The 19,459-nt window shown below is 39.0% G+C and overlaps 1 protein-coding gene and 1 long non-coding RNA gene across 2 annotated transcripts; both read right to left on the reverse strand.

The window, feature by feature from the left end:
* Positions 1-2,456: 2,456 nt before the first annotated feature.
* Positions 2,457-16,097, reverse strand: LOC113017278 (uncharacterized). Its single transcript, XM_026160452.1, has 9 exons — positions 15,902-16,097; positions 15,296-15,565; positions 14,913-15,191; positions 4,429-4,536; positions 4,205-4,285; positions 3,985-4,035; positions 3,845-3,898; positions 3,704-3,766; positions 2,457-2,917 (listed from the first exon to the last, which is right to left on the reverse strand). Exons 1-9 carry the CDS (start codon positions 16,095-16,097, stop codon positions 2,910-2,912), a joined length of 1,110 nt encoding a protein of 369 aa, XP_026016237.1. The 3' UTR covers positions 2,457-2,909.
* Positions 16,098-16,136: 39 nt separating this feature from the next.
* Positions 16,137-16,837, reverse strand: LOC113017241 (uncharacterized). Its single transcript, XR_003271427.1, has 3 exons — positions 16,724-16,837; positions 16,358-16,393; positions 16,137-16,165 (listed from the first exon to the last, which is right to left on the reverse strand). It is a non-coding gene; the product is annotated as an uncharacterized LOC113017241 (long non-coding RNA).
* Positions 16,838-19,459: the final 2,622 nt, after the last annotated feature.

Below are 19,459 nucleotides of genomic sequence, written 5' to 3' on the forward strand. Positions count from 1 at the left end.
AAGAGACACTTTAACTCAAATCCAAAATCCATTTCCTGAAAATACTGTAGGAGGTTTCCATAAACTGTTTGAGAATTAGTAATCAGAGTAAATCCAGACATTACAATTCTTTAGGCTGACTACAGACAAACACTGTCAGTCTGATTGTTGGATAGCAGAGCACAGCTGGAAACAGATGTTGTATGAATGCTCTAAATACATTTTTGCTTCTTGTTAGGTTTCCTGGTGAGGTGTAAGTGTGTTGTGCTAGACTTCAACGTTAGTCCCAACATCAGTGTGCCATCGTTCAAACCATTGTACAGCACACTTCATGGGCCTGATAGAAGAAGAGGAAGAAGAACCTGGTTACGTTGCTTGGCCTCCACTTACACCTATTAACTTAGCAGATTTAAAGAAAAATATCATTAAATCAGTGACTCTTTGGTTAAGCTGCAATACGATAATTGTAAATGAAGCTTATGTGTAAGTTGAGCTGCCTATGTGTAAGGAAGATCTGTAATCAGTCATCTGCTTTCCTGGCTGTTAGTCTGCCTTTCTGTTCTCTGCATCACTATCACTGTCAGTCTCTATACTTACATCATTACTCTAGTCCAATCATCTTCTTGCCCACCTTCTTTGGGCCAATCAGCCTCCACTCTGTATGGTTTAAATCTGTGCTGGGTCAGGAGGGGTGCTGAGCCTTAAGCAGAAACAGTGGTGGAGCCTGCTGAAAATCCAGACACTCTGGCCTGTTTAAAGTGCTCAAACACAGTTTGCATAGTTACAGAACTGCAACACAGAACAGCCACAGTGTGTGGCATCAAGTGTCAAACATGGAGGAAGAAGCGTGATGGTCTCCGGCTGTGTGCTGGACCCAGGGTCGGTGACTTGTGCAGAATGAGAGGCACCCTGAACCAAAACAGCTGCCACAGCATTCTGCACCACCATGCAATTCCCTCTGGTAGGTACCTAGTTGGTCAGGGTTCATAAAAGCTGAACGACAGTCCAAGCTATGCCAGAACTACCTCAGGAAAAAAGAAGATGGTAAGCTTGAAAACATGGAGTGTCCAGCACAGTATCCAAACTTTAACCCCATCAAGCTGGTTTGGGATGAACTGGACAGAAGAGTGAAAGCAAAGCAACCTACAAGTGACACACATTTATGGGAACATCTGTAACAGATATGAGAAGAACTTTCTGAAGAATATTTGATTTCTCTTGTAGAAAAAATGCCACAAGCGTGTTCAGCTGTCATATCTGCCAGAGGTGTTTACTTTGATGAGTCTAAAGTTTAGAAGACATGTTGGTCTATAAATTGATTCCACGATATATTTTTAAGTCCAACTGGAAAAATTGGGGTGTTCAAAAACATTGACCAGTGGTGTATTTTTATGGTTGTGGCCGCCTCTATATATGGGCCTCCCCTGGTTCAACCTGATATCACACCATAATGTATACTAGACACACTGGTCCACCCAGATGTTGCAGTAAGTTGTAGTAAACTGCAATAACAGCAGAGGGAGGTTTTTATGTCAAGGCAACATAATAATAATCACAGAAAGCACTTAAATAGACATTATTAACCCATTTAACACATATATATTTATAAGAAACGTACATGAAATATTTGTGGTGATTAAGGAAACTGGAATGTACTTCAATACTGGTCTACAGTTGCTTGCTCACTAGTGGTGTCTTTTCTTTAAATATATTATCTCCCCCTGCTGCTGCTGTAATGTTTGTATTCAGTGAAGCAACCAGATTTTCACTGGGAGTGAGTGAGCAGATCTGAGGGACAGCCTGGGTTGAGTGGATTGGAGACAAAGTTAGAGAGGCGAGGCTGAGATGGTTTGGACATGTGCAGAAGAGGGATGGGGGATATTTTGGACAAAGGATGCTGACGATGGAGCTGCCAGGCAGAAGGCACAGATGAAGACCAGAGAGAAGATTTTTGGACGTAGTCAAGGAGGACATGCAGGGGCTTGGTGTGAACATAAAATAGAAATACAATATTACCAACCCCCCAAAAATATAACTGTGGGGTTCAATTTGACTGGTTTTATAGACAGATAGTAACGTCTTCTTTGACTTAGACTAAATTCCAAAGAATCAGTGGTGCCTTATTTTGAAAATTATTTTTTTAAGTCATAACACTGTTCCTAATCTATTGACAGTGCTACAATGATAAAAAAAAACTATAATTAAGTAAATAAAGCCTCATCCGTTCATCATTGTGCCAAAGTTTGGACATTTTTACAGCACAGTTGTTGAAGACGAAAGAAGAAGAGGAGGACGGAAAGTAGAAATGTGACAAAAAGCTGACTTTGCTGCTTGTCCTGTTACACTTTAACACAAAATATCATTAGCAGCATTTCAAGGAACCAATAAGTGTGTTGATTAAGCTTCAATGTAATTATAATTGTCTGTGTTCATAGTGCATAATTTAAATAAAAGCTTAATATAAACCTTTGGTTTTGAGTTTTATTTTGCAAACATGATGTAGGATACAACAGAAATGCTGCTCATAGCTAGAAATAAAAACACACACATACAAAATACATTCACTGATACATTCAAATCCATACAGCATGTGTTGCATCATTAAGTCTGATATAATGTAGGAGGTCACATACAGCAATAATATTCACTGTTACCTGCCTTTAACACAGCAAAAGCTGAATTTAAAACCAGATTATTAGCTGCTAAACATCATGTTTCAAATGTTTTCTTGCTGCATCAAATGTTACGCAATCTACATTTTATATATTTTCTATAAAAGCTATAAATGCTCCCAGATAAATAAATAGACAAATTTTAAAAATATTTTAGACGTTTGGCTATAATGTGATGTAAAACCTGTCATATTGTCTCCTCAACAGAAGCTGTTGTCATCAGTCACTTTCCTCGTTCTGTTGATGGTGAGCTGCTCTTTATGGACCTGAAACAAAATCATAACAAACAGCTGTGAAACAGACTCATGCACATGTGTGTAAATGATATACGCTGCCCTCTGACATGCACTACATTATGTGTGCAGTTTCATTATTCTAGAGAAAGCAATAAAAATAATCAATAAAAGCTGGATTAAAGGAGTTTATAAAAACAGGTTTTAGTCCACACAGATTTACTATTTCACACTCATTTCTTTCATTATCTGCTTTAGCAAATCTTTCTGTATATCCTCGTCCTATCAGTCCCCTCCACCCAGGCGTGGCTCTTAGTGGCCACCAAAGTGGCTCTTCAGTCACAAGGAGAAGCTCCACCTACTGTTACGTCTCATGGCTCGCATAATTAAGTAAGTAAGTAAGTAAAATTTTATTTATATAGCACATTTCTTGATAAAAGATCACAAAGTGCTTCACAAGGTATAAAACAAAAACAGACAAAAGTTAACAAAATGCAATTCTAAAAAGATGTGTAATTCAAACAGAAAGAATCACTTTCCCCAGGAAGAACCCACTGGACCATCACACAGGTCACCCAGCTTCCTAAAGAGGAAGGCTGGGGTAGTATCTATGAGACACAGTCAGTTATATTCAGAGCACATTAAATGAATGCTCTCTTTCTGTGCATCTATGCTCAACAGCATAAAACTGTAAAATGTCCTCTCAGCCTGAAACAGATCTACAGGACATTAAAATTATCGTCTAATTTAACTGAAACAAGTGAAACACACTGAGAGAGCAGATAAAACAGTTAAAGAGCTCCTGTAAAGATTTCATACCTGGGGTTGAATTTGGATTGACATTACAATAGTCAGAGCTCTCCTCTGGGTCAACACGGTGCTCTGTTGAGGTCATGAAATGAAAGCATTTAAAAAACAAACAGTTTTGCAAATGTAATATATTTTATGTTGGATACTCACGTGTCTTGTTAATCACTTTGAGCTGATTCACACATGAATCACCTTCTATTTGACCTGAAATAACATTATTTATTTTAATAATCACAGTTATTTTATAACAGCCTCCATGAGCTGTGAATGAATTAAAGTTTATACTGTACCAGTGTCAGCGCTTTTAGAGCCTGGGATTGTCTCATAGACACAACGATCACCTGCAGGTCAAAGAAAATTATTCTACTTATCATTACTATTATCAAGTATTCTCATCAGTAACGTTTATATTAAATGCTGTTATTAACTTTGTTTAATTCAGCAGTGTTACAACTGCAGCAGTTTGTTGCAAAGAGCATCAGAATCTTTTAAACTACATGAAAAGCTAACCATGAAGAAGAGACGAGTACACCTGCTGCTGATCTTCATCCTGACTGACCCTCTGGTCATCAGCTGAACCTTTATTAAACACTTAAAAGAAGACATTTGCTTTTACATGGTTATCTTTTATACATGTTATACAACAGTTCCAACTCCAGGAATGCATGATGTGTCTGTGCACATAAATATTTAAAGAGTAAAATCTCTGAGATCAGAGGAACAAAAAGTCTCACCTTTGGACTTCATGCAGTAATACAGCAAGAGCAGGAGGACAATAAATGTGATTCCAGAAATGAGTCCAACGGTCATTAGAAATGAAGAGCTCTCCGAACTGAGCACAGCTGTTGTAAATAAGAAACACAAACTCTAGAATTCAATAATTCAGAAGCTGCTTTAAAGACAATAAATATGTTCAAGGGCTTTGGATTTTTTATTTCTTAAGGATGTGACCTTCAGTCACTGCTGTAGTTTTTTAGTCCTCCCAACTCTTCATTTATTTTTATCGAGTGTTCTCAGATTTTTGCCGGACAGCCTGGACACCATGCTGAGATGTGCCAAGTGTTCAGCTAAATTAAAAACTCTATTGAAATCATTTTGCTGGTACAAACATGCTTTTGTATTCCTGTCAAACTGTTATTTATTTATTTATTTATTTATTTTATTTATTTATCTATTTAAGTGTTCATCTTATAATATATTTCACACTAAGTACAGCAGAAATTTCCTAATATTGTAAATCTGATCAATTGCTTGGCAATTTAATCTTTTCTGGTTCTGATTCTATATTTAGCATTTTTCTTAGATTTAACAAAGAGGGGAAACAAATTATTTGTTCATGTGACAAGCTGCACGTAACAAAACACCTAAAGATAAAATGTAAAATGATATGATCATCTCAGAAATCCCTGTTCTACAACAGTGTCTGTAAAAATGTTTGCTGCATATATTTTAAAAACAATGTAACATACTTTGTAGACTACGGAATTGTTCCTGTGCATTGTTACGTTTGTAAAATGGAGCTCAACAACAAACATGACAAACAAAAATGACTGAACTCACAGGTTATCTCTTTTTTTTTTTTTTTTTGAAAAAAACCAAACTTTAATGTTATTTATATAAAGATCATCTGGTGTGAACAGCTTTACAAGTAAAAAAAAACAAAAAACAAAACACCTTCGATGACTAAGGGACAGAAAAAAAGAAACACTAGAAATGATCTCATAATGGGATCACACCAGGCATGACAGTCGCCACCACATTGGTTTTTAGTCCCATGACTACTTGATAGTCATTACCATAGCTGGACTGGCCATCGGGCATACCGGGCATTTGAAAAACTATTTTCTACACATTCCAGCACATAAAATAAAATATTTTTTGTGTTTACACTCACTCTTTCAAATAGATGCAAGTAAAACACAGCAGAAAATAAATAAAGTCAAAGACTCAGCGGTCCTGTTGCTCTATTTTCACCTGTAAAGCAGGACTGTGGTAGGCGGAGGTTTACCCTGGTGCAGGTGTGCCGCAGCGGTCAGTGGAAGGATATGGCAGCTCTGTGAATTTCCCATTACGTCGTTGCGCACTCGGTGCTTGCTTGGAAGTTTAGGGTTTTTTTCGCTGTAAAAAGAAGTTTTCTTCCCACGCACAACGGACACTAATGTTTTTGTCACTTTTTATGGAATCAAACTCAAAGTAAGGTCAGTGCTTCCACACTTTAAATGCTGCACCAGTGTTGGGAAGGTTACTTTTAAAATGTATTCCATTACAGAATACAGAATACATGCCCCAAAATGTATTCTGCAACGTATTCCGTTACGTTACTCAATGACAGTAATGTATTCTGAATACTTTGGATTACTTAATATATTATCGTGCTTTTTACAACAACGTGAATGTACTGTTGCTGTGTGATTTATTACTATTACTGAAGGTCCGCGACTCCGAACTGTAGTAAAGGGACCTCTGACTAATACGGCGGGGTCCCTGTCGGCTCGTAGCCGAAAAATAGCTTTACTTTAGCTTTACTGGTGTTGGCCAGAGGGGCCGATGGCGCGATATGGCAGCCTCGCTTCTGTCAGTCTGCCCCAGGGCAGCTGTGGCTACAACCATAGTTTGCCTCCACCAGTGTGTGAATGTGAGAGTGAATGAATAGTGGCATTGTAAAGCGCTTTGGGTGCCTTGAAAAGCGCTATATAAATCCAATCCATTATTATTATTATTATTTGTTGTGTGGGTCAACTTTTCTTGCGAGAGACAGAGAGAGGCGTTGAAAGGCTGCTCCAACGGAACACAGTGTACAGTCGAGTCTTAATAGCTTACTTACAACTGGGCTCGTCAGGCTCTCTTCTTGGCTGAAGTGGTTATTATTATATTTACATGCTTCCAGCTCCCGTTTTTGCTCGACGACAACTCGTACCTTTCCACTCCCCTTTTTCTCCCTCCTCGCGCTCACAGACACATAACGTGTATGGCAGTCCATTCTCCCTGCAACACGGACTACACTGTCCATGATGCTACATTCTTTAGAGCTATGCTTGTAGCATTCTGCCTGTTAGCTTAGCACAACAACAACAACAACGAAAAGGCGCTCTCTCACCCAGGAAACACACAGTCGCAGAGAGAGAGAGAGAGAGAGCGTCGCCCTGTAACCATGGCAACCGTAACGCTGCTGCCTGGAACAACAGAACGTAGTTGTCAAACAAAACCAAACAGTCCTGACCCGCGACAATATGAAACAGGAAAGTACTGCAGTGTAATCCATTTATTTCAACAAAGTAACTGTATTCTGAATACCACCTTTTTGAACGGTAACTGTAACGGAATACAGTTACTCATATTTTGTATTTTAAATACGTAACGGCGGTACATGTATTCCGTTACTCCCCAACACTGCGCTGCACGCTCATACTCTCTCCCACAATCGATATGTGATCCATTGTTGATCTGCACACAGCTGTTGTCACTAACAGCGCACTCGCTTACGTCACTGTCGTGAGACATTCTCGCAAAAAATCACGGTTTTAGTAACGCAGAAACGCAGCGTTCCTACGGGAAAGTAACAGTAATCTAATTACCGTTTTTGCAATAGTAATCCCTTACTTTACTCGTTACTTGAAAAAAGTAATCAGATTACAGTAACGCGTTACTGCACATCTCTGCTCACACACCCATATTCTTAGACATACATACACATACCTACTTACATATGTGTTCGCCTATAGTCTCATACATACTAACATATACATATAAACACATAACAATTCAAAAAATGTGGCATACATAGTTACAGAGATTCAAACAAGATCGGGTCTCCTTAACCAAATGTAATGTTTCCATTTACCCCAAATATCACTAAATATATCAAACTGGAGTCTTTTAATGAAGGTAATTCTTTCCATTTTAAACATCCCATATACAGTCTCGTGTCAGTCATCCAGTGATGGAATTTTCGCACTAAGCCATTTCTTGGTGATAGTTTTACAGGCAGCCAGACTCAGGATACCATACAACTGCTTAGACATTTTATCTACATTTACTGAGTATAAATATCCAAACAAAAGTTCATCCCAGTTAAAGGGAAGCTGCATACCAAAAATAATCTGCAACTCGGAGTGGATCAATACCCAAAAAATGTTGATCCTTGGGCAAGACCAAAACAGGTGGAAGTGTTTTACTCCTTGGGCCCCACAGTTTCTCCAGCAATTAGAGTGATTGAAATAATATTTACTTTGTGCAGGGGTAATAAAAAACCTACAGATACTCTTCCAACCATAACATCTCCATGTATTAGAACTAGAAATTCTCCACTGAAAAGCGCACTGCTCATACCAAATGTTATTTGATATTGCTATATTTGTTTCACTTCCCCATTTTTTTTTTGATGTAGGTAGTATTCCATTTCTTAACCTCTTGTATACCCTTATACAGTCTAGAGATCACCTTAAGGCCTGTGTCAGCCTGATAAGCCTTGACAAATATATTCAAAACAGGTAAAGAGAAAAGATCTGTTCTCTTAGGTATAAAATTATATAGATGATGCCTAATTTGTAAGAACCTTAAAAAATCCGTTTTACTTAACTGGTATTGATCTTTTATTGATTGGAAGTCCCTAAGAATTCCCTTATCGTAAAACATTGTCCTGCCCATTTTTAATATCTTACATCTAATTCATTGGGTAAAAAATCACAATCAAAAAGTAAGTAAAATGGAGCTCAACAACAAACATGACAAACAAAACAAAAATGACTGAACTCACAGGTTATCTCAATGGTGACATCATCACTTCTATCAGTGTAGTAAACTGGGTTTCCTCTTCTTCCTCTGCAGTGGTAGATTCCTCCTTGAGATACTCTGATTACTCTGTTTTGTTGATCATCTGTTCTGATTTGAACTTCAGTGTTTTGGTCACGTCTGAACCACTCATATTTCCAGCCAGCAGAGCTCCCCACAGAGCAGGTCAGTGTCACACTGCCCCCTACTGGTATGATAGTTGATCCTGGAATCAGTGTGGCCCTGGGTTTACCTGCTGTTAGGAAAAAGAAGAAAAGGAAAAAAATGGATTGTCATTTATGCTTAGAAATATTTACTCGTATATGCTTAGAGTTTTATAATTAGTTGTAGATTGATAGAGGTTTGATCCGTAGTAGTCTGTGGAGACTCTGTGTGCCTCCAAGAACACTCAGGCATGCACACACAACTTAAGGTCAGGAGAGAGGTTATATCTCCACTTACTGATTTATGGTATAGGAGGACACCTACTCTGTATTTGGTTAAGTATAAGAGCCTTTTGTTTAGATGGACCGCTAGACTCCTGGCACCAGCTTTGGGGAGTCTTCACAGGTTCACATCTTGACCACACACACACACACTTGTATATCTATGTGAAACGCCATATGTTAATGAATGTTAATGAATCTATGCATATTCATGTAACCACAATAAAAGGAGTGCTACAGGGCTGAGAGTCCAACGGAGGTCAATTGGGCGGAACGACATCTGGCTCCGGTCCGGTCTCCCTCATGCATGAGTAACACAAACAACTTTGCCTACTTGGTGTTCAATGCTTTTGCTGTGTAGTTAAATTGTCTCGCTCCAGCGGTGGGCCTGTGCTAGACAGACCCATCAAAGTATTTTTTTTATTTTTGTGCGTTCTGTGAGTAGTACGCAAAATTAATTGCACAATGGTACATTTTAATACCAACATTTTTATAATTAGAATAGAATAGAATAGAATTCAACTTTATTGTCATTGCACATGCACAGGTACAAGGCAATGAAATGCAGTTTGTATCCATCCAGAAGTGCTTTAGTGATATAGATATATTACAATATATATTAGCAATAGTATAGATATGTAAGTATATTACAGAAATGGGTCTATTATGGTATGTTATAATGTACACGGTATGAAGGTATGTTATGAATATTCTATAACTATAAGTATGTACAGGCTATGAACAGGATATAAATATGAAAAACTATACAGAAATATGAATTATGCAGGTTATAAACAGTTGTAGGATTAAAAATTATTGTATTGTACAGAATTATTATTTACACAGAACTATACAGCAGTGCAGTTAAGAGGCTATATAAAGTGCTAGTGGTTGTGAGTGGTGTTCAGTCCATGTTATTATTGTGTGTTTGAGGGTACAGTTGTCCATTGTGGGTGTGTGTATGTTCAGTCCATGAGTTAACGTGGGTCAGATGTCAGGAGGCAGAGTTCAGGAGTCTGACAGCTGTGGGGAAGAAGCTGTTCTGGTACCTGGTGGTCTTAGTCCGGAGGCTCCTGTGGCGCCTCCCAGAGGGCAGGAGGGTGAAGAGTCCATGTGATGGGTGACTGGGGTCTTTGATTATTTTCCCAGCCCTTTTCAGACACCGCTTCCTGTAGATGTCCTTTATGGCAGGAAGTGGAGCTCCGGCGATGCGCTGGGCAGTTTCTTCCTCAGAGTCTTCAGGAAGGAGAGGCGCTGGTGAGCCTTCTTGACCAGCTTGGAGCAGTTGGTCGTCCAGGTGAGATCCTCGGAGATGTGGACTCCCAGGAACTTGAAGCTGCTCACACGCTCCACAGCCGTCCCCTTAATGTGGATGGGTGGATGTGGGTGAGCATTCCTCCTGTAGTCCACGATGAGCTCCTTGGTCTTCTCGGTGTTAAGCAGCAGGTTGTTTCTGTCGCACCACTCGGCCAGACGATCCACCTCCTCCCTGTAGGCGGCCTCATCGTTGTCACTGATGAGGCCAATCACCGTGGTGTCATCTGCAAACTTAATGATGGTGTTGGAACCATCAGCAGGTCTGCAGTCGTGGGTGACGAGGGATTAGAGGAAAGGGCTCATCACACAGCCTTGTGGTACACTGGTGTTCATTGTGATGGTAGATGATCAGCGGTTATCCAGCCGGACATGTTGGGGGCGGTTGGTCAGGAAGTCCAGTAACCATTTGCAGATGAGGGAACTGATGCCCAGGTCTGTCAGTTTCCTGATGAGTTGTGAGGGGTGGATTGTATTGAATGCTGAACTGAAGTCTATAAACAGCATTCTGTCATGGTCTGCGGAGGCAGACCGTGCGGAAATGTGTGTGGTGGACCCAGGTGCGAACACAGGCGAGGATGCAGGAGTGGATTTAAACAAAAGCGAGCCGTTTATTATGGCTGATGAAAGGAACAAAACAGAGTGAAGGCAGCATAAGAGTAACAGTTCAAACAGAAACCTAAACTGGACATAAACTAAGGAAAAGCTATGGCTAGAGATACGGAACACAGGGGTGGTAACACAGACGACGCGACACAGACTGTATGAAACACAGAGACTAAATACACATGAGGGGATCAGGGGAAGTGGAGACACATGAGGAAGCAGCTGACTAACATGAACCTAATGACAGGAGCAGTGAAGCTAAATACAAAGAACCAAGAACACACGACTCCTTCCAAAATAAAACAGGAAACATAATGAAACGCAGACATGACAACCAGAGCTTGACAACATAAGACACAGACATGAAACACATGAAGAGCAGGGAAGACTTAACATGGGTTGGAAACACGAGGGGGAATTAATAAGAACTAAAATCACCTAGACATGGTAACAAATGAACTTAGAAAACCTGAAGGGCTTAACATAAACTATAAACATCAAAATGAACTAAAACTCAAAACACTGGGTCATAAGACCCAGGACCGTGACACATTCTGGCGTAGGTGTTGTTGTTGTCCAGGTGTGAGAGGACAATTATGTACCCTCTATTATTTCATCAATTGGATGAGTGTTTAAACAGGGAAATTAGTAGTAAAAACATTACAGCAGTGTTATTGCTGGTGTCATCTACTTCCTCCTCTCACACAGCTCTGTAATGCATTTCCATTTATAAACTAGTTCTTTCCCTTTCTGCTTAAAGCCTTCCTGCTCCCAACAACAGATTCATCAGAAGATTCTCGCTAATGTAAGACTCAGACGTCAGACCACACAGGAGCAGATCATCATAGCTGCACAGACAAATCTCAAATAGCACCACTTTAATTATAAGACTTTTAACTCTTCACTTCTGGCCTTCATTACGTATTATCATGTAATTACATGATTTATTAACTGCAGCAGTTTTTTTTGATTTGGCATCAGTCAATCTTCTTTCCACACCATCAGAAGAAATCAACATCCCTCCCTATTAGAAAAACATATCTTCATAACTTACACACTAATATCAACATTTCACACATCACTGCATTAATAAAACAAACTCATCCATCATTCCTGAGATAAAATGTATAAAAACATGTAATCCATGAAGAAAATCCCTTCAAACAGTTCGGTCCCCTGTGGAGGAAAAAATGTCTGTCGCAGTCTTAAAATGTTGTTTCCACATTAGAGATGTGTTCACATTCACAGCATACAGCAGAAACTATGTTCACATCACTGGGCTCTCTACACCACTTCAGCTGCACAGACGTCACAGAGTCACCATCTCTGTTTCTAGGCTGCCACAATAAACCAGCTCAACAATGAAAACATTAGATTTCTGCTTCAATCACCATGATAAGTGTACCAGCAAGGTGTACCTAATAAAATGTCTAGTAGCCTTCTTAACCCTTAGGTGCACACGTGGGGTCAAAAATGACCCCATGGGTTGTTTTTCTTCAAAATCTTTAAAATGAAAAGTTGTAATATATTCATATTCCAGGTATTCCTCATAAAATATGTTTGTAACATGAGGCCATTTGCATTTTTATTTATTTTTTCATGAATTAAAAAAAATGCAGTTTTTGTATCACTACCCCACTCTTCCACAAGCAGTTCCTGTGGAATCTTCTATGAAACTTTCATTCTTAGCAACTCTGACTGTCCCACTTACACTTCTGATGGATCAAGAATTAATTTTTACACAGTAACATACACGATTTATAGTCAGGGCTGCACATAAGTGGTTCGCGAGTATGCATTCGCTGTCAAAATAAAAGTATTCCCAGAAATTCATAGAATACGCGCTTCCTTTGCAGTGGAGGAACACCAAAGTAATTGCTTACGGGGCTTGCTTTTTTGACATCTTTAGAGTTCTGAACAAATGTCTGTCCTCCAGAACATCTAATGTACGCATACGAGCGTCCCAACTTCTTATCTGGTGCACATCTTTTATTTTGACAGCAAATGTGCGACTGTGGACCATTTATGTGCAGCCCTGTTTATAGTTTCCTGTGCATTTCAAACATTGTCCTTGCTGATTTTTTTTTTAAATATTTAAAGTAACATGGCTGCTATGAGGTCAGCTAGAATCCCTGTGGCCCTACAAATGATCCAGGACGGATGGGATGAAGAGCCCATCGGAGGCACTGACTCAGAATCTGACATCTCAGATATGGAGGACCCAGACTACTGTCCCCCACACTGAACAAGGCCAGTCAGATACAGAGGAGTCCTCCGATGAGTCCTCTGATGAGGAAATGGGTATTGAGTCTAGCAGAATGAGCCCATCTTACTGCTCTAGCCACAATATTCTGAATTAGTCAGCCAGGGCTTGCACCTGGGTTTAGTACTGTCTCCCCAATAGATGCATGGAAGATGTTCATGTCTGATAATTTAATAGAAGAGGTGCTGACATGCACAAACATGGAGGCATGAAGAGTAGCCACAGACAGGGGAAAAGAGTGGAAAAATGTAATCAAACTTAAGCTCCTGGCCTTCATTTGATTGACCATTTTTGCAGGAAGTGAGAAGAACTGGGATGTACAAGTCGGTGTGTTTTTTGGGAGTCCTCTGCATAACCCATTGTACAAGGCCACTATGTCAATTCAAAGATTTAAAGATATTCGCCGTTTCTTGCACTTTGAGGACAAGAGGACCAGAGCCTACCGACTGAAAACAAACCACATGGCAGCTTTCTGCTACATATGGGACCTGTTCCTGGTCAACTGCAGGCAGAAATTCACCCTCAGTGATTGTGTTACAGTGGATGAACAACTTGTGCATTTCAGAAGGAAGACCCAGCTTCTCCAGTACATGCAGAGCAAGCATACAAACATGATACAAGTGATACAAAAACTGCAATTTCTTAAAATTAATGAAAAAATAAATAAAAATGCAAAGGGCCTCATGTCACAAACATGTTTTATGAGGAACAACTCAAATATGAAAATATTACAACTCTTTGTTTTAAAGATTTTGAAGAATAACAACCGAGTTTATAGCAAAATGCATTGTTTCTATTTGGGGTCATTTTTGACCCCACTCGTGGAAGAGTGTAGGTACTGGTAGGTTGTGCATCCAAGGGTTAATCTCTGAGGTGTGTCCCATTGTCACAGATGTATAAAATCATGTACTAGACATGATTTTGTGGAAAAATGGGTCCAAAGAAGAGCGAGCTTCCTCTTTATAGAGCTTCTCTAAGCTAAAACAGTGTTTTGTCTCAGTGTTTTTACACTTTGAGTAAAGACGGCACTGAACACGCTAAAATTAAAAAGTGTCAGTGTTCACAAGAACGATGGTGATGCAGCCACTGTGAAATCTGCGGTAGTGTTGCAGATAAGGAGCAGATATTCTGAATATTATATAAACATCATACTGAATACTGTCAAACTGGCATCAGCCCTCAATATTCACAGTAAAGCACTTTTTTTCATCATCATCACTTTACGGGGTATTCGTTGGGGTCCCCAGCTCAATGGCGGGGCAGGCGGCTTGGACACTTGTGTTCATGATTACGATAACTCAGGAACATCTACTAATAATCTCAGATAAGTTCAAATCTCAGTGACCTCGAGGTCAAAGTTAGAGGTCAGGTTTTCTAAAAAGGAAGGAAATCACTTATGTTCAAGCTTACTTGCATGTACCAGGAAGCTGAGGGGCAGCACGATCATGGTGACTGAGATCAAGTATGTGTGTGTTTTATTTATGTTATCAGCTGGAAGAAAATTTCCATGAGACTTTTAAATAGGGATGATGTAGTTTTGTCATTATTTGTTTTGTACATTTAAAAGTAAAAATGGAAATAAACATGAAGCTAATAAAAAAAATTTTAAAAAGTTGTGAAAGTGCTTTTCATAGACACATATGATGTTTGTTTATTTCATCATCTTACTGGGGTGATGGTAATAAAGCTCAACATTATTGTACCAGCAAAACATTCACAAAGTGTCGGACAAACTACGAGGCTACAATCAGGTTGATGTCATCCTGTGCTGATCCTTGTTATGTTTGTAAAATGAAGCTCAACAACAAACATCACTTACTTGATGCTGACAAGTTGAAGGCTTCACTCCACTCTGTTGAAGAATATGAGTCATCTCTGCGTCGACTCTTACACGTGTAGTCTCCACTGCTGGACTCAGAAACTCTGAATATCCAGTAATTATTGTGAGTCCACTGTGTGGTCTGCTTGGCTCCTCTCCATCTATACTCCCACTCAGTGGTTTCACCTCCTTCCTGCACCTCACATGTCAGACTGATCGTCTCACCGCTGAATATCTGAGGCCAGCTGGGTCGTCCTTTAACAACAACCTTATTGGAAACTGTTTATTAACAGTTAAGATACAAACAGAAACATCAGCTCAGCAGAGAAAACTTAACACTGTGTGTCTGAATGTGAATTTTAAACAAAAATGACTGAACTCACAGGTTATCTCAATGGTGACATCATCACTTCTATCAGTGTAGTAAACTGGGTTTCCTCTTCTTCCTCTGCAGCGGTAGATTCCTCCTTGAGATACTCTGATTACTCTGTTTTGTTGATCATCTGTTCTGATTTGAACGTCAGTGTTTTGGTCATGTCTGAACCACTCATATTTCCAGCCAGCAGAGCTCCCCACAGAGCAGGCCAGTGTCACACTGCCCCCTACTGGTATGATAGTTGATCCTGGAGTCAGTGTGGCCCTGGGTTTACCTGCTGTTAGGGGGAAAGGAAAAATGCATTATTCACTGATCTGAAACAGTCACACTAATGTAAACTAACACAGGTCACTGCTGAAGGACACACAATGATGGTTTCACAGCTCTGTGTGGTTTTTGGTTTAAATAACAGAAACATCAGTCACTTTAAACTTTTCATGTTTTTTCTTTTTCTTTGTTTTAAAGTTTAGAGTCTGTGAGTATTTTATCACTGTGTGTACTGTGAGTGATGTAACAGGTAAAATCAGTTTCCTGGTTAAAGTTTATGCTTTACAGCAACAGAAACAAGTTTCCATGACAACATTATTTAGTGCACATGTCACTGACGACTTACCCGTCACAGTTACAGAGACGATGTTACTGTTCCTTGTTTTCTGTGATCTCATCCTGTGAGCAGAGCAGCTGTATTTACCACTCTGAACTGTAGATGCAAGTTTTACACTGAGGTCTTTGTTTGTGTTGGAGTTGAACATCTCTTGACCATCCTTCATGAGTTTGTATTCCCAGTCAGTGTGTTTTCCTTCCTTCATGTCACATTTGAAGCTAACAGTCTCTCCAATGAAAATGGTCGAGCTGGGTTCAACAGTTAGCACAGCATCTAGAATCCAACACAAACACAACATCATTGATCTGAAACACTTTTATGTACTTTACAAATCAAAATCTGTTCTGACATGTTCATAAACTTATAAATATATTGAGAAATAAAAACAGAAATGGAAAGTGTTTCAGATTGATGCACTAAGATTAATATTTACTAAATATATAAAAGTGCAAACTGTTCAGTCACCTTGAGCGTGTCCGCTGCAGAGGAGCGTACAGAGAACTGCAATAAAGGAAGAAACTTCACACATCATCAAACTGAAGACTCACTCAAACATGGCATCAGTCAAACACACCTGGTGTTACCAGTGGCTGCTACGATTGGTTTAAATTATATATTTAATGTAAAATGCATCAAATTATCACTGATGAAGAAACAAACCTTTCTGAGATAAACTAAACCAGCGTCAGTGCACTGAAATCTAATCCAGTCTGCAAACAACCATGTTGAGAACAAAACATGAACTGAAATGCTGCAAATGACTGAAACTCTGTCATTTTACTAAAACATGTTCATCAGTCAATGAATCAAAGGAAGAAGTGATGCACTGACAGAATAGGCCCAGCTCACAGAGGAAAGTGGGTCCCATCCTCACATCCAGCTGTGACACGTCTGAAAACTTCTACGACTTTGTGTGAAGAGAAAGAAGAAGAAGCACACGAGACGCCGAGAACTGTGAAGAAAACAAAGACTTTAAAACTTCTTCTCTCCGCTTTATCTGCTTCCTTCCTTTTACTCAGAACTATCACACCTTAACAAGCTCTGACTACAGCATGCTTTGACATGTTTGGTGCTGCAGAAACAAATTAGTGAGATTTTTATGAAACTAAGTAATAATTTACTTAGTTGTAGTTGTATCATACACATGTGAGCTGAATAACGAATAGACAACATGAACAGATCACAAGTCCAAGTGAAGCTTTAAATGTGAAGTACTTTTGTTTTACATCCAGAAACACAACAACAACACAGCTGTCTGCACCTTCACCTGCAGGTCTCATACACACACTGATCACATATATGCACATGTTAAACACTCTTTGTCATAAATCACATTCAGACACAGTATTAAATAAATCTAATTCTCAAAACTGTTCCACTCCTGAAACTAATAATTCATTTGAACCGTGACACGGAGAACAGGCAGAGGCAAGTTTGTGGACACTTTTAAAATATTTAATTTTCTTTTAGTTTCTTTTTACTCTTTAAATTACTAAATTAATAAAATGCAGTCATAAAGTTATAAGTAAGTTTACCCTGGATGATGAAAGTGGCCTCTATCAACTGTTTTTCTTTGTTAGGTGTAGTTAAGAGTTTTGATGTATTAAACATCAAGACCATCAAAACACTTGAAATCCTGGAAACATTTGAAATCCTGGAATAACTGCATAGGAAGTTTTCAAATTAAAGTCTTGGAGCTCGACTGACTTCTTACAGAAACAGCGATGGACATTTTGTTTCCTTTGTCTGCTCCTCGTCTGCTTGTTGTGTTTGTTGGGAGCTTTGACACCAATAATAGTTACTCTCACAGATGCTCCAGCACACAAACACGTCATTCTGATGGGTTCAAACTGCTGTAGAAAAGTGATTAAAACCATTAGCAAGCACAAGAAGAGACATTTAGTATTTTCCTCCTGCCATAGAAATATTAATCAGCTGCTGATAATTTTCAAGGAGCCACGAATCACTGATTATATTCTAAAGGCTGCTGCACAAAGTCACTACATTGCTTCAAAATACAACAAACACGTTTCCATGAAGCTTTGTAAACAGTTAAAAACAGATTGATAGATGATCAGCCCAGAGACGTAACACTTACTCAGAGCAAATGGTCACAGCAGGAGAAAGCACTTTTTCCCACAACAGTGAAAACTTTCACTAAAAATACTTTATTTATCATTTTAACTGACAAACTTCACTAATGTAAAGTCATCACTGCAGAGTCTTTGAACATGAAGTTCAGTTCTGGTCAAATGTTCACTCAAATTCAGGAAGTGAGATGAAGTCCTCCTCCCTCCCTTCTCTTGTCTGTTTCCTTAAAAGTAGCTGTAACTGTTGTATTCAAAGAGATGAAAGCTGTTAACTTTGTCACTCAGTAACCACACAGTGAGCTACTTCCTGAGGCTCATGGGAAATGTTTTTGAGATCGAACAAACTTTGACCGACTTTAAAATGGCAGGTCGTTCAGACTGCAGCAGATAATCGTTCAGTTACAAGCACAGACTGAAACTCACTGAGATGAAACCGAAGAGACACTTTAACTCAAATCCAAAATCCATTTCCTATTTCTTGTAACTGTTGTATAGCTATGACAGGGAGAAACAGCTGAGGTATGCCAGGATTGGTATACAGTTGTAGCAGTAATTCTCTTCATGCTTTCCTTGCAGATGGTGGTTGGGTCATGGGTTCACCCATATGGAAAAGATATATATAAATCTTATAAAGTTTTTATCTGTCTTGTATGAAACTTGTATGAAAAGCATACAAGAGTGAAAACACATATAAGATTCCTTGAAAAATTATATAATGAAACTTGTATGTTTTGTATACTTGAGTAAATCATATATGTTTTTACTATTTCTTTTCCATATGGGCATAATGGAGGGTCACATTTTATGTTGATAGAATTTGTTTTTATGCTGAGTTTGGTGTTTTTGTTTGATTGTACTGCAGTTTGCTCACTAACAGGAGACTCCCAGTGCCTTAGCAGTGACTTGTTGGCTTTCTGTACTGTTTTATTATTTGCCCCTTTTTAATGGTGACTCATTGTGAGCATGTTGCTGCAGGTATTCTGAAGATAGGTGTGCACGTGTGTGAAATTCAACAGAACGCTCTGCTGTGCTGCTTTCATGTATAAGAGATTACGCCTCAGAAAAAATACAATACGTTTGAATAAATCTTTATTTGAACATTGTGAACACAACAAACACTAATAAACAACAAAACAAAACAATGAACCAACAGAATAGGAGTACAGATAACTTTAACTGTCATGAAATATAAGATCAGGCTTTCCCTGAGACAGTTCTAATTATGAGGTGATAAATGCCCGTTTTCAGGAAACATGTTCAACAAACTCAACGGCAAATCTGAGTTTTCAAGTCCCAAACAGCTGATCAGACGAAGTTCAACTGAGTGTACTCTGAGTTAAGTGTAGGGCTGTTCGATATAATGATATACATCGGATGATATGAAAACGTCTATGGTTTCATATCACGCTATCGCTTGTTTTGTAAAATAAACTGTTTATGATCAGTTTTTTTCATCATTTTGAAGCCACTGTTTTTA

Source organism: Astatotilapia calliptera, unplaced genomic scaffold (assembly GCF_900246225.1).
Source record: "Astatotilapia calliptera unplaced genomic scaffold, fAstCal1.2 U_scaffold_1, whole genome shotgun sequence".
NCBI lineage: Eukaryota > Metazoa > Chordata > Actinopteri > Cichliformes > Cichlidae > Astatotilapia > Astatotilapia calliptera.

What these genes read in the sequence shown, in the direction of transcription:
- LOC113017278 (XM_026160452.1), bottom strand. Translation starts at nt 16,097, where the DNA reads ATGAAGGAAGGAAAACACACTGACTGGGAATACAAACTCATGAAGGAT. An exon ending in CGTCTCTGTAACTGTGACGG is followed by an intron (nt 15,566 to 15,901) that starts GTAAGTCGTCAG and finishes TCCCCCTAACAG; the next exon opens with CAGGTAAACCCAGGGCCACA. An exon ending in GTACTCGTCTCTTCTTCATG is followed by an intron (nt 4,036 to 4,204) that starts GTTAGCTTTTCA and finishes TTTGACCTGCAG; the next exon opens with GTGATCGTTGTGTCTATGAG.